This window comes from Lepisosteus platostomus, chromosome 19 (genome assembly GCF_059453375.1).
Source record: "Lepisosteus platostomus isolate fLepPlt1 chromosome 19, fLepPlt1.hap1, whole genome shotgun sequence".
NCBI classification, from domain to species: domain Eukaryota; kingdom Metazoa; phylum Chordata; class Actinopteri; order Semionotiformes; family Lepisosteidae; genus Lepisosteus; species Lepisosteus platostomus.
In genome coordinates this window covers 4,149,630-4,173,533 of record NC_142629.1, presented here as the reverse complement: position 1 = coordinate 4,173,533, position 23,904 = coordinate 4,149,630, and the positions used below count along the sequence as shown (strand labels likewise).

Here is a 23,904-nt window from a genome sequence, read left to right as displayed (position 1 = left end):
CTACTCGTCCCAGCCAGGATGAAGCTTACACTAAGCGCTCTGGCGATTTTTGTGGCTCTCGTCGGTGTCCTGAGCTTTGTGTTTCTGGTTGTTGCTATAGGAACTGATTTTTGGTACATAATTGATGCGTCGAAGTGGGACCACAACTCTTCTGCTCATCTCAGCTCTCATTCCGGACTATGGAGAACTTGCAATTGTAAGTTATTTTCATAACGATTTACCTATTGCATAATTAAAACTTAATATTTATCCGACTGAGTCATGGGACTGTTAATTAATATTTCGTTTTAAATTTATTTTTTTTACAGTAAAAAGCAACTGCTTGCCGTTCGTAAACCCATTTGGAAATGAAAACCTAAACATCACAGACTCCCAGAAGCAACTTCTCAGTAAGAATCATTTTAAGAGTCTATATTTTTAAACCTGATGCATTTCAACATTCTCAAAACGTTCAAGTAGACCTTTAACCAAACTCTTGCGTATTATTTTTGGTTCTTGCATATTTCAGAATGTTGGTGGCTACTGTTTGTTTTCCTTCCAGTGGCTATTTACTCTTGTAGAAAACAATAACAGCGTGGTCCGTGGCTCATATATTAAAGGTTATAGACATCTGGGACAATTTAATTGAGCTGAATCATTTGCATCGGTCTGAGCAATTTACAGGCTGCGATATTCGTCTGGTCGCACTTCAACCACAGTTAAAGCGCCGGGGACCAGAAAAGAAAAAGAAAGCAAAAAATGATTCGGTCTGGATTGGTTCTAGGTTTTGTTTGCTGCACGAAGAGGACTGCTAATAAATTGCGCTCGCTTTATTGTTGTGCCTGTTTCATATTGTAGCACAGTGAGTTATCATCATCTCTCCGTTCCTTGGTGTATTTTGAGACAACAGCAGATCTCTAACCTGATCAATACAAGCAGACACGCATGTTGCTTTCCCTGTCTATAAAGGGTCGCTGCTGTAATTAGGCCGAGATCAAACAGCTCAAGGTGTTAATTGTACGTGAATAGTTCCCTAAACTGCTCGCCTCATGCTTATTTTCACTTAGCACTTTATTATTATTACATTATTTGTTTTTCTTCACAGTAGGTTTCTTAATTCCTTTTAGATTAGGCATTAAAAAGATATCAATTGAGAACTGAGGCATGAGCTGTATTTCTGCACTGATATTTTCTGTTGTGCTCTGTGACAAGGCATCTGCAGTCCTGGTATGGGCAGACGAAGGCATACAGGTTCATCAGAAAGCTTTACATCTTTAATAATTGAAGACATTTCAGAAACGTTAAGCTGTACTTATTATGTGATAAATTGTTTGAACAATCAGTACATTCCCAGAGTCTGCAGGTTTCGCCAGTGGCTGCACAATTTCATTCTCTTGTGCAGACGACCAGAAGTGGTGTGGAGAGGCACATCTTTAGATAGCATACTGTATCTACAGTCAAAATGACACTTCTGACAAAAAAAAATGGCAAAACATTTAAGTGGTACATCATGGCTGCCAAATTTATGTGGGGGGCATTTTACATTACCATTGTAATTATACAGCAGGATGGATTGTGTACCTGTAGGTGCCAGTAATGTTGTTTCTATGACAGGATGGGCCACTGAAATAATTGGTGTAATGGTTAATAGCACTTTGAAAATGATACTATTACCACAACTACTCCGAGACTACTTTCTCAATGAGATTTGTGCAGAAATAAACAGAGGATGTGGAAAGGGTCTGATAATTCATGACCTCACACCTTACTTAATTGAAGACCAGGTGAAGTAACAATACACTATTGTGGCCCTTGTTAGTTTGTAAATGTTTTTAAAGGTCACAGTGTTGTAGATGTGTACAGTGTACTTGATGCAGAATTAGAAAAATGTGTTGTCTTAATCCTTGGATTGTGTTCTGATTAATGTTGTATTCATTAATTGCCTTTCAGGCCAATATCTTTTTTGTGCACATTAATGATAATAGATTTTTAAACACACTCAGATAACATAAGAGAGTGTGTATACTGTAACTATACAGATTCAGGAAACATGATGGATTCAAAGAAAAGTAAATAAGACGCTTTTGAAGAAAGATTAGTCTTCTGCTGCAGCCCAGTGCAGTTAGTGTGTATCACCTGCCACCTGCTGTTGTCAGAGTTTGTTGGATATCTGCCCTGACATCTCTCCCAAACTGAGGATTAGTGATGGGACTTGTAATGTCTTCCATTTGCCAGCATTCGTTATCTTTACAGTCTGGGCAGATGAGCTCGTGTGGCATCAGTGCCGATGTAAATCTGTTCTGGTTTGGCTAAATTTATGCAATCTTCCTTTCCCCCTATGCATATAATTTTCCTGAAGAAACAGGCATTTCCCTGTTGCAGGTGAGAATCAGCTCTGTAAGCTGTGAACCAAATCTGTAAAAAACAACTGCCAAGGGATGAACTTTGTAGTTGTTTTGTTCTGCAGACATTTAGCACTAAGTCTATCCCGGTCAATGCTAGTTTAAATATTTTCCTGTGTTGTGGTTGAGTAATTTTAACACTGAACTGGTATTTAAACAAAAAAAAACTCCTCTGAAATGTCAGAGATCAGGGTTTTCATCATGAGATGATTCAGTGCCTACAGAGAAAGGGAAGGAATGACTCTGGACAGCTGAACTGCTCACAAATCAAAGCCTTTGTGTAATCCTGGAAATCAATTAATTTTTGTAGGTGAGAGCAAGGGATTTCGCAAGGAAAAAACATGCTTAAAATCCCCCAAAACAAGTTAGGAATACTACTCCAGTTTGGTAAAGAAGTTACCTTTTAGATTTTGCAGGGCCACCGGGTGAAGGTTCACAGATTTGCAGTGCCTGACATTCTTGGCATATCGTTTCCATGAAGGGAAGAACAGAAACTAAAAATCACACAAGACAATACGAATGGCTGATGTTTACAGGCACTCAGCTCGTGTGGCTGATAATTAGACAAAGCAGCACATCCCAATATATTTCCTCTGGGCTTAGCTGATTGTAATGAGGTGCTTGAGACACCCACTCTGGTGAAACTCAGAATCGCTCCCTGCTTCCACTCATAGAACAGTATTGAGATCTCCACTCCACGCCATTGTCAGGGCAGCAAATTAATTGTGTGTGTGGCCCTGCACAGGGCAGTACTGCATCTCCTGTCAGAAAGCTTTTGAGATGCGCCATTGCACAGCCTTTTCAACATTATAGAAAGTGACAAATCTAACAAGAAATAAATCACAAGAACCTGGCAAGGCCAGCAGATCAGATCCGTTCAATGCAAACAATGCGTATTAAAGGTGAGAGGAACACCGATACAAGCGTGTCTATCTGGAGAGGATCGGAGAAAAAATTATTTAAAAAGTGGGATATGTGGAACATGGCCTTTCTCGGCACACGGCTTAAAATTTCGACAATTATTTTAATTTGCTTTTCTTTCTGTTTGACTCAGACCTCTTAGGTCTTTTGTCTTATGCATTTTCATACGCTATAATTAGTCTAGTTTTTTTTTGCTTGTTTGAGGGTGTATAATTAGTGGCTATAAAAAGGGAGCAGCAGATTGCACAGACACAATAGCCCAGTCAGACGTTCCTCATAGCACCCTTTTGGTGTATTGAAGTGAAAGTCGCCATGAGTTACAGCAAGGATGACAGAAAACAGAGAAGCTGAACATTTCCCTTGACCTACTCCCAGGACTGAAACAATGAGTTAATGAGTTAATACTTAATTATCATAAATCTATAATCTTACAATTAAAGTTTGAAGCAAGATTCTTCTTACATGTTTATTGTATCCCCTTTATTTGCGGACCTCTGGGTTTGTTTTACTACACATTTATACACAGTTATTTATTTACTGTAAAAGCCTACAAGCCTGTAAAAGCCCATTCTGTTACTTTTGTTTGGTATTTAGCTGTAGCACATAGACTGGAAGTTGGAGATTGACTCTGCTGGCTGCCACACAATAGCAGAACATTACGAATATCTGTGAATCTTCAAAAGGAAGCTGGCTTGCGAAGACGCCATTACTACATGATGTAATCTGATGGATGTTTCTAGAATTTATACAGCCTCTGTACTCAGCTGGGAATTTAAACACATCCTGGACCCAGCTGGGTACTTGAAACATCTTCAACTTCTACAACAGTGCTGAAACCTGAAATGAATTCAGTAACCATAAATTCTGTAACTGTTTTTTTTTTTATTAAACACGGAACCTCTTAAAATTCATGCAGGTTCCCTTTAATGGATTATAATTTCCTAGCATGTAAGAATCAGTGTGAAACATTTTTACAGAAATACATGTTTCTTTCAGAAAAAAGGAAGCACCCTGCAGATTACAGAGCATGTCAGTTAAGATCCAGTACAGTACAATACCTGTGGTTTAATCAGATCATGTCTGCAATGCTTTCATCTTCAAATTTAAGAATGAGGGTGCTTTTTAAATGCGTTAAGAGATTAATTGAAACTCATCTATCAATTATAATGTATTCCTCTTTTTGACAAAAACATTTTAAAAAGTGGTGATAATTGTGTTTTCTCCATACTGGTACAAACCTTGCACTACTTTTTAATTTGCTGTGCAATAAATACCTGACATAGTCTGTGCAGTCTCTACATATTTCTGAAAATAAGACACACAGCTATTGAACAGATAACCTCTGGGGCCTGGGATGAGAATCACAGATGCTTCACAGGAGACCTAAAAGTGCCTCAAGCTATCTGGCGCTCATTAACTTTCAGAACATATCTTACACAGACATTTAAAACAATAGCTCCATTTTGGAGGCAAGGAGAAGTCAGAGTAAGATGTGCAATACATTACTAGATGTGTTTTTCCTAAGACTTAAAAGGCAAAACACTAACCGCTTCAGGAAAAAAAAAACTTCTAAAATATTACATTGTATAGTAAAAACAGATAGGAATATTAAAAGAATGTCTTCGTATCTATTTTGTCTTGTACTTTCTTCAGCAAGATGGTGGTGCATCAGTTCATTCCATATGATCAGACCTTGTCACTGGATATTGCCTGCAGCTGATCACATCAGAAGGTGCCTGTGTTCTCCGAAGCATTTCAATGGCGTTGTTGGCATTTCATTTCACTGCATCTCCTCACAGTCCATTGAGAAAGATTCCCGCTGTTAGGATTGAAACACGACATTATCCTTACTTTACTTAGTCCTGCTTTTGCAAAGTCTCTCCTTCAGTGCAATTATGATTGGAGCGCGTCAAAGTGAGCCAGGGATAGCAATTCTGAGCTCAACAAGCATAAAGTCTGCTTCACAACAATCCTGGGAAAGAAGCTTCTTCGACATCATGCCAAGCAGACTGAAATGGGTGCAAAGCAGAGAAAGTGAAGTGCTTGTTCACCGAGTCACAGTGTGTACAGTCCCACCTGGTTCAGAAGATCCACAGACAGTAATGTGTGCTCTAACATACTGCACCTGCTGTGGTGTCACTGAATCTAATCACTATCAATCTTGGGAAGAAAGAGAAGATCAGGTCAGCTGAGGATTTTTTTAATCAAGAAAAGGAGTCTTAATGAAATGGCCAAAATCTACTTGCACTTTGCGTTGTGTTTCCTGAAAAACAGGAAGGGAAGAGAGGAAAACACAAATGCATTTCACATGGACTGATCCATCATTAGTGCGCAACGCACCATTGAGTTCTGGATGGGTGCCCGAGGGAGAAGAAATATAGATGACGAGGATGGTTACTCACTCCACCAGACCAGAAGCTCAGGGGTTTTGCTTAGCACTTTCCTTTTTTTCATAAAAAGGCCCAGGAACATCAATTGCAAAACCCAAAGTGCGTCTCATTAAGACACGATGAGATGGTTGTTCAAAACAACCTTTATGCTTCCCGATTGCAGTAGAAAGCAATGTTGCCTCATCTACAAGCCTTTGAAAATGACCCCATGGGGAGGTGGAGAGCTCTCCCATAGACATCTAGTGGCTTGAAAAGATACTTGTGCTGCCACTTCAGATGTGCTTGTGGTACATACTGTATCGCACATTGGTTCACCTATTGTGTTGTGTGTTGGAAAAAGTCTGTACTTTTACTTGGTAGAATTTGGTAAAAGAATTGCAAATAAGTGAATCTATGTATGAGTTGTGTTGTGTTTGTCCTGCCTGTTGTGGATCGGCACTCTTGTCCTGATCTGTTTGTTCCTCCATGTTGAGTCAGAGTTACAGAGCCTGTCTCCATCAAGGAGCAGGGGCTGGAGTTTAGGATACTCAACCTGACACTCATGGAGTAGCAAGTTAGTCTTTCTTATGCCTTTATCTCAGTCTGGTTTGTGTATTGCGCTTTGTCTGTGTGATTTGGAAGTGTTAGATGAAACATTCATGGCAAAACTGCAGTTTTTCTAAATATTTTTGCAGTTCTGCACGAAGGACTTTCAGTAAATAAAATACCTTTTTACACATTCTCTGGTCTGAGTTTTTAGGACTTCTGTGGCCACCCACATGTGGTTCGTTTGTGGAGATCTGCTATCGACCAGCGTTCTCCTAGCCCCTGACACACACGACAGGGAGTCGGGTGAACAAACCTAAAGACAGTGAAGCCCAAAGACCAGACAAGTGGGACTGCACCACCTTTTCAAGAGCCAGAGAGGAACAGTATGCCCAAGACAGGTCGCACTCCCAAGGCAGGGTCGAAATCACTCTCCACTGGCACTGCCTCCCTGGAGCAATGAGGAAGAATCCAGTCCTAGAGCTTCCATTTCTTGGTCCAGCTTTATTCTTCTCCCTGCAGGATTTTCATCTTCATCATGGCACACTGTCCAAGGCAGACAAGGTAAAAAAAGAATGAGATTAAGCAAGAAGAACATTAAACTCCAAAACAATATCTCACCAGAGCTGAAAAACAGAATGACAACTCCTTTTCAATTTTCGACTTAATTTCCAACTTTACCTTAGTGATGCTGTTAAAGAAGTATTATTTACCCTGCATTCAGGAATGTTGCACGCTTGTTCCTTTAATAAAGTGGACTAATGGAAAAATCAATTGTAGTTCCTGCTGCCTGGATTGGAAACGTCTGCTGCTCTGTCGCCTTCCTGTGCGATGCGACTGACATCAGGGCATCAGTTCCCTACAATCGAGTCTGTTGAGAAGTTTCTTTAGATAATTCTCAGCTAACATTGCATGCAGCTCAGAGAAAAAAAAATATTGCTCTAATATAAGCAAATGAATCAGAAGAACGTCTAGAAAAACAGGGTCTCACAATCTTTCTAACCCGCAAAAACAGCTATCAGACAGGAAATTTAAAAAATCGTTTTCTGCCACCTGCAGCACGAAGAATTATTGACCTGCACTTTCACATTTGTCCCCTAGCCACCTGCCTTAAATAGCACTAATGAGCTGGAAATGTTAAATCACCATCCTCTTTGCAGACATAATATCAAACATGTTAAAGAGATCACTGGTTCTGTAACCATTTGGAACAAAACTAATGATTCTTCATCTAACCCATTAAAAAAAAGAAAAACTAATTTTCAACAGTATTTAAGTCTTAGATTTGGGTTCTTCAAAATGTGTGCAAGTATCTTTTTGCCCCATGCTAGTTTAAAGCATAAAAAAGCATAAAGATACTTTTACTAGCTGGAAATGATCTGAAAGGGATGGTGTGTTAGATTAATACGAATGAGTAAGATGTTAAGGTCTTTCATTGAAATGTTTCCCCTTTTGGATTTAATTTACTATGATTCCAAGTCTAAAATAGGGAGAATGTAGCCAGGAGATCTTTATATAGTTATAGAATAACTAATAGTTCTGGGATAATTACAGGTTAAGCATAACACCAAAATTAATTGTGATTTACAGTATATTGCTTTGTTTGCAGATTCCGAAATAATCCCGTGTCAGACTAGAATATTTAATGATGAAATAAATGCATTTCCTAGTTAGCTTCATACTCTTAATGCATCTAAAACAGTTCAAGTTGTACTAATATGGAATACAAATTACTACCATCAAAATAACGAAATAGAAGAACCTTAATTCCAGCACATGTGAAAATGACATTTGTACCCACTGCACGATTTTTTTAATGTAGTTAAATTTGTTCCTGCAAAAACAATTGGCTGTCAGACTTCACAGGTTCTTAGGCCACATCTTAATGATCGGGATAATCTCCTGTGAAAAGAAACTCATCTGTGAGATGATTTACAGCGGTTTTCTCCAGCATTGTCAGAAAGTCCTAGGACTGCAAAACCATCACCTGTTAGCTGCAGATTCATACCACTGCACCTCGGCTGTAAAGAGACAAGCCAAAGGCGAGGTGCGTGAGAACCAGCTCAATGACAAAGACTGACGGTCCCATCTTTGTACTGAAGAAATCCAAAGAGTGGAGAGTAGAAATGTAGATGCTTAACCAACATGTTTCTCTGGACCCTGTACAGTGATGCTCAGTGCAGAAGGACAGCCTCACTGCAGATCTGATCATCAGTACACTGGAATGGCAGGTAGATGTCTATAAAAATAAAACAGGCTTGCTGCTGCTTTCATTGAATACTGTCAAATAAATGTGAAATAGAAACTTCTTAAATTTAATGCCTTGCATTTTCCTAAAAGGCATGTTCATTTTCCTTAAGGGAACCTAGATGATCTAAATCCTGAAATTAATGCATATAATTAATTTTAATTTACGATAATTAACAAACGAAAGAAAAGCTTTTCATCAGGCTATCGGCTTTATCTGAATGACAAGTTCTCCTCTTGGAAATTGGGTGCAGATTTAATAATGGAACAGGTAAAGGTGAGGAAAGAAAAGAGACACCTGCAGAAGGCTCCACACCTGAAATGTTTGTGCTTCTTTACTTTTACCTTCTTCTTTACCTTCTTTTTGTCAATCTCAGTATTCAAATCCAGACTGAAGACCTATTACTTCAGCCTAGCCTACTCACACCTTATATTACAGTATAGCCTGCTGCAGCCATGTCTGCTGGTGCTGCTGTCCATGCCATTGTGTGTCTCTGTGTTGGCCCACCAGGTAGATACTGTACATCTGTTCTGACCAAACTCTCCTATTTTCCTCCCCACATGTCCGGACAGGCACCATCTGAGTTGGGTGTTGTATCGCCACCGTGGAGTACTGACATACAGAAGACATGATGGATGGATTAATACCCCCATTCATTTATTTCCTTTTTTTAAATTATATCAAGTTAGCATGCCCAAAGGGGTTGGGCAGCCAGTTGACCTTGGACCCCTAGAGGTTTTTTTTCTCCTTACTAAGGAGTTTTTGGTTCCTCTCCTCCGTTGTCTTCTGGTCTTCTGTTCTGTATTCACAGCATGTATGGTCACTTGTATTGTTAAGCGCCTTGGGGCAACCTTGTTGTGAAAGGCGCTATATAAAAATAAATTAATGGAATTGAATTGAATTCTTTACATTTGCCTGCTCCTTTGCAGCTTGCGCATGCTGACGCGGCTACCCACTTGAGCAGATGTAATCATTATGAATCATGCAGTGACAAAGATATTATACCATTTATGAACAATATTAATAATACAAGAATCTTTTTGTGCTGAAAATGTGGACATTTTTCAGACAACAGGCACATCAGGGGTAAGCATATTAACGGACTGTATGCAATTTACCAGACACAAAGGTTTACTGCTGAAATAATAACAATTTTATTTAGGTTTTATTGTTTATTATTTAGTTCCATTTCCTTCCAGGAACAGCTGGATGAGATGCTTGGATAAATAAGTTACTAGCCAAGAAACAGATAAGACGGGCTGCATGCCCTCCTGTCATTTTGCAACCTTTTTATGTTTTATGTAAGGACAGCATTTTTGTGCCCATTATTGTCTTTTGATTCTGTTGTTGTTCTGTTATGTGCTGTCTACATCGTGTGGTGTTATCTGCTGCACTGTGCTGTCTGCTGTACTGTGCATATCCTGAGATAACATCATGAATAAGAATCCCATTGTACATGTACCTACGGGAAATAAACTCTTCAATCTATCAACAGACACAGGAAAATAACTTAGGAATTTCTGCTTCACTTACAAGAGCAGGGATAAATACTAATGACATCTACTCTATGCATGATGGGTGCTTCAGAAGTGTCTCTTGTAGAGAGTGTGCAGAGAAGCTTTGATACATCTTGAGTGTCATGAGCGCATTATCTTTCTCCTGCATTCTGCTCTACCATTGTACAGGTTATTACCAGACTTTATTATATCGACTTGCACAGAAAAAAAAGGGTCATTTTCACAAGTTCAGGGGTCTGCTGTGGTGGCGATCTAGGCTGATATGTCATTTGCTGTCATATAGAACCCACTGTTAGTAGTTTGCAAAGGCAGGTGACCAGAGGCTCAAGGTCAAGAGGCGTGCAGTGATCTGTCCCCACTGTGCTACAGTTTCACATCACTTTACAGCCCTTTTAGAAAAAATGGTGCAGATATTCTTACTTCTGGCTTGGCCATAACTACTCCTTTTCCTGTTGGAAAGTGGTGTAACTGGCCTTATAGAAGGCTTGCTCTCAGTTTATCGTGAATCACAAAATAAAGTATCACTGTTCAATTGAGTTGACGTTGCGCTAAACTAAATTCATGAATGTATCAAGATTCTGAGATTTCCAGCCCTCTGTGTTGTGGTGGTACTACGAGGGACCTGGGCTTGAGTCCAGCTGAGGGCTCTTGTCTGTGTGGAGCGTGCACGTTCTCCTCATGTTTGCAGGGATTTTCAGTCGTCCAAAGACTTGCAGGTTATGTTTCATTGGCCACACTAGATTGTGCCTTTCTGGGTGTGGGTGTTGGTGTGGGCATGTACAGTATATGAGGCTGCTTGTGGGGATTTCTCAATGGTAGTTGGGGGTGTCCTCAGTACTGGCTATGGGACTGTTCATAAATAAATCAAATAAGCGCGATACACCAGGCAGTCTCTTCTCATCTTTTACCTGATGTTCTGATCATTGTCAATACCTTTTCTTAGATGTTATTGTGCGTCTTAAATTATACCTTTAAAACAGAACTTTAAGTTCCTAATTGCTGTGGTGTTGTGTCATTTTAGAATTATGCATGGCTGGTTGCCCGTCCAATTTTCAATAATGTTCTCTGGTCTGTGAGAGAAGGTTAATCAACTCCTTCTGGAAAAGCCGGAGAACTGAAGTGTTTGTGGTCATCCTCTGATGACACTGAACAGATAAGCCTTCAGATTGTTTCTGTTTCATCCTCTCAAATCGAATTATCCATTAAGGCAAACTGGCTGAAATTAGTTTTAGAAAGGCCAAGGAACAGAACATCGCAAACGTATTGTTTGTGGACAAAACAGTATTTGCCATATTTCTGAACAAAATGAGAAAAACTACAGTTATAATGCAGTTAAGGTAAAACATTGCTTTCCTTAGTTCTACATAAACACTCTTTCTCAGGTGATATTTAATTCATGTCTTTATAGCTTTATAAGTGTTTATTAACAGTATATACTGTAGATTTCCTCCTTATAATAAATCATAGGCATGTACATTCTTTCCTGACAGAAAAAACTATCAGGTATAATGTCTTCAGCTCTGGCTCTTTTAATTTAAAATATTTCCTCTTTGGCCACAAAAGGCTTACAGACAACAAACAACAAAAGGCTGAAGTAGCCAGTTTCTTAAAAAAAATAGTATTTTGTTCTTTTACTTAAAATGAAGACAATATACCTGTTGGATCCTCTGTTTGTAGGATTTTCACTTTAGAATTCAGTGATTAAAATAAACTATACCAGTAATGCAATAAAATAATAAACAGTTGAGTTTGGAAGAATAACAAACCATCAATAAAAACCGTGACTCAGTCAAACCATACATTACTTTAGAATCATGTGCCATTTTTGGAGTGGTCTATGCTAAGAATTTAGGTGACAATTATTTATATAAATACCTAAAGAGAGGAGCTATGTGTCCTTCATTAGGGCTGTTTAACTGAATTATGCATGCACATAGTATTTCTGCAGTCTAGGCTTTATTGTGCAACATCATTGTGTAAATATTTAAGAATAAAACACAGGGCAAAAACAACAATCACTCACTTGGCATCTGAGTTCCACTTGCACCTATGAAGAAGCACTACCTTAAAGCATTGCTGTGTCATTAACAGGCTGAACTATAGCACACCACCTTTAATCCACAGCACTGCGTCCCAGGCTGAAGATACCGTACCCTTATATTGGCTGTGGTTTGTGTTTCAGAAATGCACGGTACATTTGTGGTGCTGCTGCCTCTCAGCCTGATTGTGATGGTCTTCGGGGGGATGGCTGGGTTCATCAGCATCCTGGCCAGGGCGTATCTGCTGCTGCTGCTGACAGGATTCATCTTCCTGTTTGGGGGTAAGTGTGACAGGCTGTCTCCCTTACGATGTGCAGCACAAGAGTGGACACTTGCCACACAAGGCCCTGCACACGTGAAGGCATGCTTCAAGATCAAACAAGAAGTTAAAACATCTTATTATTAAGTTTGCACACCAAAGACAACCATCCACTGGTGACTAGTTAGTGAACACCAGTCTGTCAGTGTCCGCTGTGCTGCTGATATACAGTAGGTAGCAGAAAACAAGGTCATTAACACAAATTCAGATCCTTAGCTAATTGAGCTTTGTAAGTAGAAAAATAAAAAAGCCTTCCTAAAATGAATAACCCCCTCTTAAAAACTTAAAAATAGAATGAAAACAAATCAAAACCCTGTCACAGCTACACCCATCACCTGCCTCTTCCTCACACTTCAGGAACGTCATACTGGAAGCTCCTGGGTGTGCATTTGGGGACTTCAAGGAGGTCCGTGCATTCGGCAGTCTGTCTAATTTAATGGCAAAGAGCTACTGCGTTGATTGCTTGTTACCCAGTATTTGAATCAAGGGACGTTCCTAGTCACATTTCACCCAGCCCCTGTGGCACAGTTCCTAACCAACCCTTCTGTTCTGCTCAGCCCTCATCACCCTGGCTGGAGTCAGCGTCTATGTGGCCTACTCGGCCGCAGCCTTCAAAGAAGCTTTGTGCCTGTCGGGCAGGAAGACCCTGGAGAACATCGACATCCGGTTCGGTTGGTCGTTAGCTCTGGCCTGGATCTCCTTCATCGCCGAAGTCCTTACCAGCCTCGCCTTCCTGCTGGCCTCAAGAATCGTGGGCCTCAGACGGAGACAAGAGCAAGGAATATGAGACCCGTTCTCCAGATGGGGAAGATAATCAACTCTGTGGAAAAATGAATTCAAGAGTGAAACACCGGGACCGTGGCACCGGGAAACACCCATTCAACACAGCTGCCGTTTTAAAAACCATCACCAGACAAATGTTGGTTTTAACATTTTCTTTTGCTACGACAAACAACTGGGTTTCTCTAAATTTCGTTTCGCATTACATGTATGTACAGTATCTGCCCAATTTGTAGTCATCTCTTTTTAGAGGGAGAGTAATAGACGCCCTCACCCCACAGGCCTTCATGAAGACGTCTTTGACAGGTTCCGGCTTCGCAATGCCTGGTAAGAGCTCTAGCACACGATTGGAGGAGCAGTTCTTTATCACTGACGTCACTGCAAGCCCGCGGTAAACCTGCACGGAACGGGCTGTCTGACCAAACCTCAGAGAGCCCTGGTCGGTGAATCACATCCATAACCCCCAGGTTCCGAAAACGAGTAGGTAAATGCAGGAGCTAGGCTGATTTTTAAGATTGCAATGCAGTTTTGAAATTTGAACCTCTAGAGCTTGCATAAGGGTATTAAAATGAAACCAACCGATACACGCGTAGTCGATCTATTGAAATTTCTTATTAGAAAACGCCGTCCTAATTCAGTGGTTCATGTGGGTATGCGCCCTCGCCACTGCCGCCTCAGGTCGGCCCCCCACTGCTGGGGACTCGAACCCGGGCCTCCAGCGTCACTCAACAGGGACCCAGCCAGTTGAGCTAAAGGGAAATCTAGCTCAAGGGAAGGCCCGTGACGTCACCTCGCTGGTAAGCCGTCTCGCACAACCTGTGATGTCGGCCGTATGCGTTACACTACATTTCACCTGCTGTTGCTCTATACGTGTAATTATCCTGTCTTGTGCACCAGAACCGAGTGCTTTTCACGACTCGGTTTTTTGAGAAAACAGATATAGCTTGGAAAGCGTAATTAACAGGGAGTTCTGACACTCATTTTTCAGTGTTGTCGCATTCGTTTTTATTATACATTAAGCTCATGGTGTTTGCAGACGAAGGCGCTTCTGCGCTTGATTGAACACCAGGCAACTGTGATTTAGAAACACAAGGATGCAAATCGCAATGGTTATTTCCATGGAGGAATGCCACTAGGAGTTTACAAACGAAGGCTAAAAGATGTGAGCTGATTCCGCCTCTGTCCGTGGATCATGATAAAACAGCCCGAACGTTTTCAGCAACGTGCACTCATAGATGGTTTAATTTAACAACCACCCTCCTTGCACATTAACACATCCAATGTATTGTTCAAACAAACGTGACAATGGATCTTTATGTGCCTCATTTATTTTTACATCCTGTTCTTAAGCACATAAACCTAGTAAAAAAAAAACAAATCTGAAACTGCATTATCACCCTTTCAGTAACGGAAATAAGAAATCGGTTAATATGACCCAATAAATCAATTAAATCAATCTGTTCTGCTCATCTGCTTTTAAGGAGCGCATTCATAGCTGCTGTAATAAATTAAAGACTTTAAAATATGTTAGCCATTATTTTCGAAAGGAACGCCTACACAGGCCTGTTTACAATCCTATTAAACTGCAGATATTCCCATGGGTGTAACTGGAAAATAAAACCCTAGCTATCCGCGACGCTTCTCGTTTAATAAGTTAACAGAAGACCAAGTAAAACAGCATTGTAAGTGAAATAAAGGACTGACTGTTGGGTTAGATTGTACACAAAGAGGGAATCAATAGGACAGTTGCACTGTCTGTAGAAACTAAAGCATTCGACAGGGATCAACACAGGTCAAAAACGTTTAGTCTCCAAACTCTTGCTCCGTCAGACCCCGATATAAAGCCATTCCCCATCTTATTTAATGGTGTGGACATAACCGCGGCCGTGACTGAATTATGGTGAGGAACGCACGTGACTCGCATCCGGTGAGTAAGGTCAGCGGGCCAGGTTTGCTGGAAATTTGTCGATTTAGTGTTTTTGTTGTCAAAAAGAAGTGACTAGATTTAAGAAATTGCACCGTGTTTCAGGTCGTGGCTGTTATTTTACTCCTCAGCCTCTCCGCTTACGTTTTCCTTTCCTGACTATTCTCTTATCTAGTCCTGCTACCATACATACAGGACCAACTCCGGAATCTCCTGAAAAGACATGCTTTCGGGTTATATTGTACACGCAGGGAGAATTAACATGGCTATTGCAGTAGAAACTAAAGCACTCGAGTGGAATCAACACAGGTCAAAAATTCTCGGAAGCAGGGCGTTTAGTCGCCAAACCCCTGCTCTGACATAAAACCCTCCCCCATCTTTTTTTTAATGGTGTAGGCAAGCGCTGCGGTCGTTCTTCTACAACAACGACACCGTTACAAAGGTTTTAAAAATTGATTTCCCATGTTTGCCTGAGAGCAGTATAACATACTGTACCATGTGCTGGTGCTGTAATTTGTTTGCATATTTTCCATGTCCTGGATATGTCATGCATATCCGACATTTCCAAACAGTAAGGCTTTGGAAAGGCGAAAATACTCTATGTCCCTGTACTGTGATTGGACTTTGTTACGGTTCCGTGCAACGTTAAAAGATCCTTAGTGTGCGGCTTGAGTTTTTAAAGTAGTTTATTGTGCAAACTACAGAACAGATCTTTTCGTTTATACTTTAATGTCAGCAGTTAATCATGGAGAAGGAAATACACCTTTTGCGTTATCAACGCAATGATCATCTTTTTAATCAAAGGCGACGTGATAGCTGGCAGCATATGTTGTGGTCTCCATCTCTGCCATAGTACTGCCATATCAACTATGATACGACTGTAGCAATTCCTGAATACGGTATATCTTGGTTATCTGCCCTTTTCTTTCATTTGTCTCTGAACGCTCATTCCTGTCTGCGTAAAACCTCTTTACCTCCACGATGCATACTTTGCTAATAAATATTTAAAAATATTTCTCCTAGATAATGTAGATGAAATCCTGCACTTTCTCTCTAGTTGTCCTGTGGAATCTGTCGGCAGCATTCATTGGCAAAGCGCTTAATTAGAAACCAAGCATTAGCTGAGTTTCAAAAAGATGTGGCAGAGTGTGTCATTTACACTGTTTATAAATTCAAATAAATTCAATTTCTCTGTTGAATTAAGTTCTGAGTCCCCTTCTTTAAAAAAATGCCAATGTTTTTTCTGCCTGAAACAAACTGAAAAGGAGAATTCAAGAGGTAGATTCAGACTATAAAAACAACTCTGTTTCGTCAGGTGTATCCGTGAAAAAGTTTCACTTCCTATTTTAACATCACAAGTAAACAATGTATACATTTGTAGAACTAATGTACGTTAAAAATATCATTAACGTCTGAGCAAACGTTGAATGGGGGTTTGTAGATTTTAAATGTGCTGCATGTTAGCTATGTTTGAATACTGTTTATTGATTACAACCAAACGAAATGCTATGAAATTTAAAACAAGTTTAATTATCTTTACAAATGTGTTATCATTTTCATATTCATGATGCAGAAAGGTGTCAGCTTCAAGCGAAATTAAGTTATCTGGCTTCTGGCTGAGACACAATATACTTGTGAAATCTGATGAACCAGGCTCTGCAGTTAATCTTTGGTCTTAAAGGAGGCGACACACAATACTTGCAGTGATTGCTTTGCTCTTGGGACAGATGACTGTGGATTGTGTTACCGTTTATATCTGTAATATAAGAATAATAATTGTTTTAAACGCTATTCAATTCCTAGGTTGTTACAAATGAGTGCAAGTGTCTCATCTCATTGCTATTATTAGCATTACTTGACCATTAATAAAAAAAAATATGTTTGGATGTAATTTGGTAAAACACTACAGAAATAAGCTATATGAATACATTTGATTATTTAGGTGCAAACAATTCTGAACTGATGATACTCGATAAATAATTTTGATATGTATATTTAATCAATACTATGCAGAATTCTAGGTAAATTACCGAGAGGGAGAATACAGACAAAGTGCCACTTAAAGAATTCAGGGAACTCTGGTTCGGTACAGAATAGAAATGTATACTGCATGTCTCAGTCTGACACACAGCTTCATCTACAGATCTATTGGGGGAAGTGGAGGGTCTCAACTTTTTCGTTTTAGAAATCAAATTATTCCGTGCGCAAATCTGAATAAAGGATGACGTTCTCACAATGCCACCTAGCGTCGCCAATGAGTTATTTCGGCGGTGTAAACTTCGGGCTAACGCCCGTAGTTTCTGTTTTAAACTATGGCGTTCGTGAGCGCTGCGCCTTCTATTTTCTCAGTTAAGAAAATAACCCCAGTGAGTCTGGACCCTACCCCGTGACTGTCACCCTGTGTTCTGGGTGTTCACCGCCCCTGTCACCCTCTGGATTTAGAGACAAGTCCGCTGTACCCTTTCTGCACGAAATTAGATCTCCCATGTGATATACAGTACCAGTCACCAGTTTGTGGACTATAGCGTTTTTAATTAAACTCAGTGTTTTCAAAAGTATGAAACAGCTGCGTTATCCTTCATTGTTTGCCCAAGAAAAGTACAAGCGCTAATGTAGAACCCGCAGGGTGAAAGCAAGTGCGGGCAGCGACTTCATGAAAGCCTGGGTGTTCGTTCACCTCTGCTGTTGATCAAAGCCAGCAGCCCGTGGCTGAGCGCTTGAGCAGTGACAATGCCACAGTCTTCATGCTCCATAACAAGCACCTGTGGGCTTGAGTGAAATGAGGTCACTTTGGCGCAGATCAGCAGGCCTGAGAGGTGGCACTGGGAGCTTAGTGGAGATCAAAAGTGCTTTCAACACTGCATTAGAACAACCTTTTCATTCGCGAATAGATGGATCAGTACAAAAGAGAAGAATAAAAACGTCCATGTTATTTAACCAAGATGTGAGTGACAGGTTCTGAGTGAGAGTTTATAAAATCCATTTTTGCAGGTAATGGTATATTTATAAGGAATAGAACTGATGGAAACAGCCACCCATCTGTACTGCACAATAAGTGACAGCAAGGGGGGTATTGAGCTTCTGCAAGTACAAGACACACTTAGTGTTCAAGCATCACTGGGACCTGGGCTGTACTGGTAAGTAAGTCTGCTGCATTTAAATCTTCTGAATTAAAACTGACGACTTCAACAGGATCACCCACAGCAAGCCTCCTAGAATTTGAGACATTTTTCTTCCCCTTTTAAGATTATCTAAAGATTTCTTCCACGTTATAGAAATACGTAAGAGAAACCGATAAAAGACGTTGTAAGACAAGGAGTGTTAGCCTCAGTAAGTGAAGTTCCCCCTTAATTTCACTGGTGAAGAAGTTTGTCAGAAGGGCTGCAAGGCAGTGGTGGAGTGCTATACAGTATATAAAGCACTCTGGACTCCTTCAGGATGAGAAGAGCTGCACTTCAGTCACTTGAAAACTTAAATCTTGCACAGATTCGTCTTGAGTTCATTTTGTACTTTGCTACAAATTCCTTTGTGGAATGAAAGCTGCATTTTGGCCTTTGCAGGGAGACAGTGAACATTCCAGTGTATAACAGACAATAACCTTTATTTTATGATATTCCCCAGGCTTAAAACTGCATCTCAGAGCTTGGCTAATGAGAAAGATCAATTTCATTCCTGCCTATCAAAAGGGCAACATCTCATCACATCCAGAATGTGTTTTTCTGTTGCAGCCTGTCAGAAATGAGGTGATTGCAGCAGTGCATTCAAAGTTCCAAAAGCACCAAGTGGGAGATCAGGGAAATGTCTGTCTGTGGAGTGAACAGTGATTAAACCCAGGAATTTGCGTCTCAACATAAACGCCCAGTCTGTTGAGCTACAACTTCCAGCACAACATCATTGTGAGAAAATGAGAGACTTGCTGTGCTTTAAATACTATGAGGGTTTCCATAAACCTCTGTGATGATTCCCCTGATTAAATGTGATCAAAACGTTTTTCATCAGAACTGTTTGAATGAACTTTCGTTTGTTTTTTGTGCTCTAACCTTTACATTGTACCTGGTGCCATTCTGAATGCAGACAGGTGGAGGTTTTGAGTGGCTGACATCTGAAATGTCAGTAGGTTTTTGGATATTTATTCTAGTTGTTATACTGACTCTGAAAGAACTACACCTTCAATTGAAAGAAGGCACAGACAAGCTGAGGGATACTGATATCTCTTAACAGCCCAATTAGATGAATGCTGGAAGGAACACAATTCCGATATATAAAAGCAGTACACAACTGAGCTATGAACCTGCTCCCAGTACCTGCTCACAATATTGACTCCTTCATAAACACAGTTTTCATTAGCAAGAAAAAGTAATCTAAGGGGATCTGATGGGTATGTGCTTAGGTCCAGCAAGAGGTTTGCATAGCTAAATGTGCACAAAGGGATTTGACAATCAATACATTGCCATCCTCTGAGAAATTTCCACTGCAACAGAAGCAGCTTTGTCCATATGCAAGTTTACTGTTTATGACAGCAATTAAGACAAGTACAATTAGAAGTTTCTCCTGTAGAAAAGAGTGCAGCTAACACTAATGGAGACTCAGTGTCCATCCAAATGAACAATTGATCAGCCCCGACACCATCTGCTTCATCAATGCCCCAGGCACACCAGTCTTTACTGGCTCACCCTCTCAGGTCTGGTCATTAGCAGTAAGCAGGCAAAATCACAAGACGCATCTTGTTCAAAAAAATTACTTTCCCGAAGGTCACCTCCACTGCAAAATTCAATTTTCCCCTAAAGGAAGAAAACCTGACCGCCTGAGACGGCGGCTTGAAGGGAAATTTACAAAACTATCAAAACCAATGCGGTTCAGTTCTCCTTAGCTGGGCCATCTCTGCCATTTCTTACTCATTTAGCTATTCATTTGTAATCCTGGGCCTCAGGTCAGCTCATTCCCTTCAGTGCTGTCAGTGCTGAACGTGCTGGAATACTGTAGGTCCAACAGAGTACAGAAACAATCTTGCAGACAAAGACACATTTTTGTGTCTAAGAATGCTTTTCAAACTGTGACAGCTCAAATGAAAATAGGAACATAAATTACTAGATTATTACAAAACAAGTGTCAAAATAAGCTACTTAGGACTCACCTAAATTGGCTTTTAAAATAATGAGTCTTCTTTGCTCCACAGGAGAGGCTGAACCACAGTTTGTCTTTCTGGATGAAAGCCATTATACTGTTGACCTTTTAAGTAAAAGAAATCTTCCGATGTAGGAGCTATATATCTCTTCCAATCCACTGGATAGAATTTTAAAAAAATGCAAGCTCATGCAAGCTCATTTATCCTACACAGTGCTATGTACAAGCTCAAATACAGATAAGAAAGCTTATTAGAAAGACCATGACAAATGTAGGAAAGAATATCATCATTGAAACCAGAATAAAATTAGTTTTGGTCATGGCAGATGTACTGTATTAAACTAGTAGTTTACTCAGGTGTTTACCAAGGAAGGACCCGACAACATGCCTCTGGCTGAAGAAATATTTTAAATAGCATTAACTTTGAAGAGACAGAAGAATTACAGGTACTAGAACCACTTCTGTGCAAGGCTATTCACCTCAGTGTTCAAACTGCGGTGAGGTAATCCGTTTAGCACCACAGAGATCTGTATTACGACCAATGCTCTTCCTAATTTACTGTATGTTGATGATAGAGGAATTCTTGTGTCATCCCAAAACCAGTGAAGTTTGTAGATGCTACTGAAAATGAGAGAATTAGCAAATACTGTAGAAGCCAAAAGAAATTCAGAAATAGCTGGAGGGAATACCAGATGCATATAACATGTATAGTAGGGAGCAGAAACATGAACTTCGACCATGTTGAAGTCACCTTATAAAAAAGACACCGATGGGGTGATGTCATCTTCTGTAATAGGCTTAGCGCCAATGATCTCTGATACACAACCGTACTACACAAAATTTCCATTTTACAGGCCTAATGCCCTCAGTTTCACTGCTCAGAGGTACAGTATACACTATAACAGTAGAACATACTAAACAAAGGCGTGTGTAATACTCGCCAACCTTTCACATCTCTGTTGGCCGCAAAGACATTGCATACCAGCAGCAAAAAGAGTTTGTAATGTAATTCCTTGAAAATGACTTTCAAAACTGACCTCAGGGTCTTGATTTGACTGTCTTATATGTATCTTTACAGCTGCAGTGTTCCATCACAGCCAATCTCTTTTTCTATTCATGAGAGACAATTCCTTATGAATCTTTCAAGGAGATGATAAACTATTTCAGAGACTCCTCTGGACTCCCTAATTTTCTGTGTGAAGTATCAGTCTGTTTTTGATGGTATCCAGAGCACTAGGGAATAAAACTTTTCAAGCCTCCTCACAATACAGCATAATTTCCACCTTCTGTAATCTCTGGCAGTTAATGAGACTGAGGACACGTCCTATAGCACGATTTGAAGAAAAAAATCCAGACTGAATCCAGACTGAGTTATCAAAATGGTGCTGTGTAATGACCAGTGGGAGATATTGAAGGTTTACAGTCTGTATTGGATGTGCCTCAGAGACAGAAATCTTTTCACAATCCTAAGCCTAAAGCAAACCATGTAATTAGCGTACAAATATGTATAAGATTAACAGACACATAATTTCCAGTGCCTTATTTTTTGTTTTAATTCGACATCATGAAAACTAATATTCTAAAATCGAAACCATTTGGGAGCTCCAAGACATTTTGCTGATGGGGCAGCTTTCTTCCCAAGAAAACATCTGTGGGACCGGTGAGCGTTTCCCCCTGTTCCTGGTGGGTACACACTCCAATCAGCACAAGGAGATGAATAATTTTCCTCCTGGTGGTTGAAGAAATGTAATGTCAAGAAAGGGCTTTTTGAATTAAACTTTAAAAGATCCAGAGAAGGAGAAGAATACAGAGATGGAGGAGATCAGTCAAAGATGCTGAAACTGAGGCTGCCCGTTTAGAGGTTTTTTTAACAATGTGGTCTCCCAGCTGTCTACTTCAGCTGATTAGTGGGAAGGCGCAATCAATGCAGTTTTGACATCTTCACAAACTCAAGCTCTTGAGTGCAAACCCGTTTGTGCCAGCAGTCTTTGATTTAAAAGAGGGTGCAGTAAATGCTAGCGGCGAAGCTCAGAATGGACTATAAATGTCAACTCACATTTTATCACTTGCTGACCTCCTTGGCCTTTAAGCTGGTGTCGATCAACTTCAAAACTCCTTTGTAAAAGGCAACTCAGTTCATTAAGGTGGCTGCAAGAGTAAAATAGCTGACAGAAGCCTGCAGCTTTGCTATCTTAAACGTTTCTTTAGGGGATTCCAAAACATTGCCGTTTAAAATCTTATCTGCTTCCAAGTTGCTGTCAATGTCCTGGTTCCAGAGCGTAGCCAAAGAATGACACGAACCTAAACAGGCTTTTAAAATCGTTTTTTTAGAAAATTGTTTTTAAAAAAAAGCCTTGGAACAACTGCATCAATTTTCAAATGGAAGCTGTGGTTAAATATGGAGGCCAATTTGCTTTTTTTAAAAAAAAAATCCTGGAAATGTCCATTAGGGGCCAAGAGAGCTGTTGTTTAGCCCTTTGCATCACTCGGACACCGACAGTGTGACCTGACTGGGCAGGGGACAAGGCATTAACTCCCTTCCTCAGTCTGCATGACTCCATAAAAACTCTGGCATATATAGAAAGAGGCTGAAGAGCACAAGGAAGGGAAAAGCCAAACGAGGAGGAAAATGGAATACAGACGATTCTGTCAAATGTTGCTAACATGTCACAGTGGAACCCAACAGACAGGAAATCTTCTTTGCAGCCTGAACTACTGACAGAAAAAAACTCCCAATAACATTTTGTAGGATGAAACCAGCAGATGTTGCCACTTCTTCAATAAAATTATCATTACATACCCCACCTTCATGGTAGATGTCTCTTTCCTGCTTGTTCAAAAGACCAATGTTTCAGAGTGTTAAATCAACAGGCTGGGTATGTGGAATTAATTGAATTTACAGAAGCTTCTATTTTTATATTGAGCAGAAGATGAGACATTGTAAACCATTCCTATTTCACCAGCTTTTCTTAAAGAGCAAGGTATATAATCTCTAATTCTAGGCATTTTTTTAACTAAAGGTTGTTTAAAATCCCAGTGGCTTGTGCTGTTCACAAATTCCAGACCATAAAAGCACTGAAGCAAATCTCATTAGGAATATAAATGAACACATTTGAAATAAATAAAAGTGTGAGAATTTTAATTTTTAGGTGTCTATTTTTTAAGACAGCACACATCCTACTGTGGAAATTGTACAGGCAGCAGTGTGGAGCTGTAACCAGGATGGGCTGAGATCACAGGTGAGCCACTACTGTTGTACCCTTGAGTAAAGTACTTCACCTCCTTCAGTAAAATGTCCATTTACATAAACATGCAAATGAAATTTGCTTTGGATAAAAGAGTCAGCTGAATAAATCAGTAATAGATAAAAATATCTGTCAGAATATACCACATCACCCTTTTGTATTACAGTGCTTCTATGACTCATGCTTTTCTGAGACTAAATTTTACAGAATATTGTCGATTGTTGTTTTCTTAAGACCATTAAATGAGATATGTCAAGCCCATCACTTCACTAAAGAAAGCTCAAAATCTGTAGAAGTGCACTGGCAAGCTTAAGTCTCTTCTGAAAGCATTTCTCGGTACTTCTTTAAAAGCCCTAGTCTTTGATTTTTGTAATACAGAAAGTAAATGAACGAGTCAGGAAAAGTATTATTCTCTTCTACCTCTGTGTGATATGAGGGTCAATATGGCTTTACTCTTACAATGCAAGTTCTCGGTGTCTTACTTTCCTATT

At 40.0% G+C, this 23,904-nt stretch overlaps 1 protein-coding gene across 1 annotated transcript; it reads left to right on the top strand.

Annotated features, from left to right (window-relative positions):
* The first annotated feature begins 18 nt into the window (after window positions 1-18).
* On the top strand, window positions 19-16,243 carry tmem114 (transmembrane protein 114). Its single transcript, XM_088612349.1, has 4 exons — window positions 19-196; window positions 309-389; window positions 12,165-12,302; window positions 12,898-16,243. Exons 1-4 carry the CDS (start codon window positions 19-21, stop codon window positions 13,125-13,127), a joined length of 627 nt encoding a protein of 208 aa, XP_088468475.1. The 3' UTR covers window positions 13,128-16,243.
* The last annotated feature ends 7,661 nt before the right edge of the window (window positions 16,244-23,904 follow it).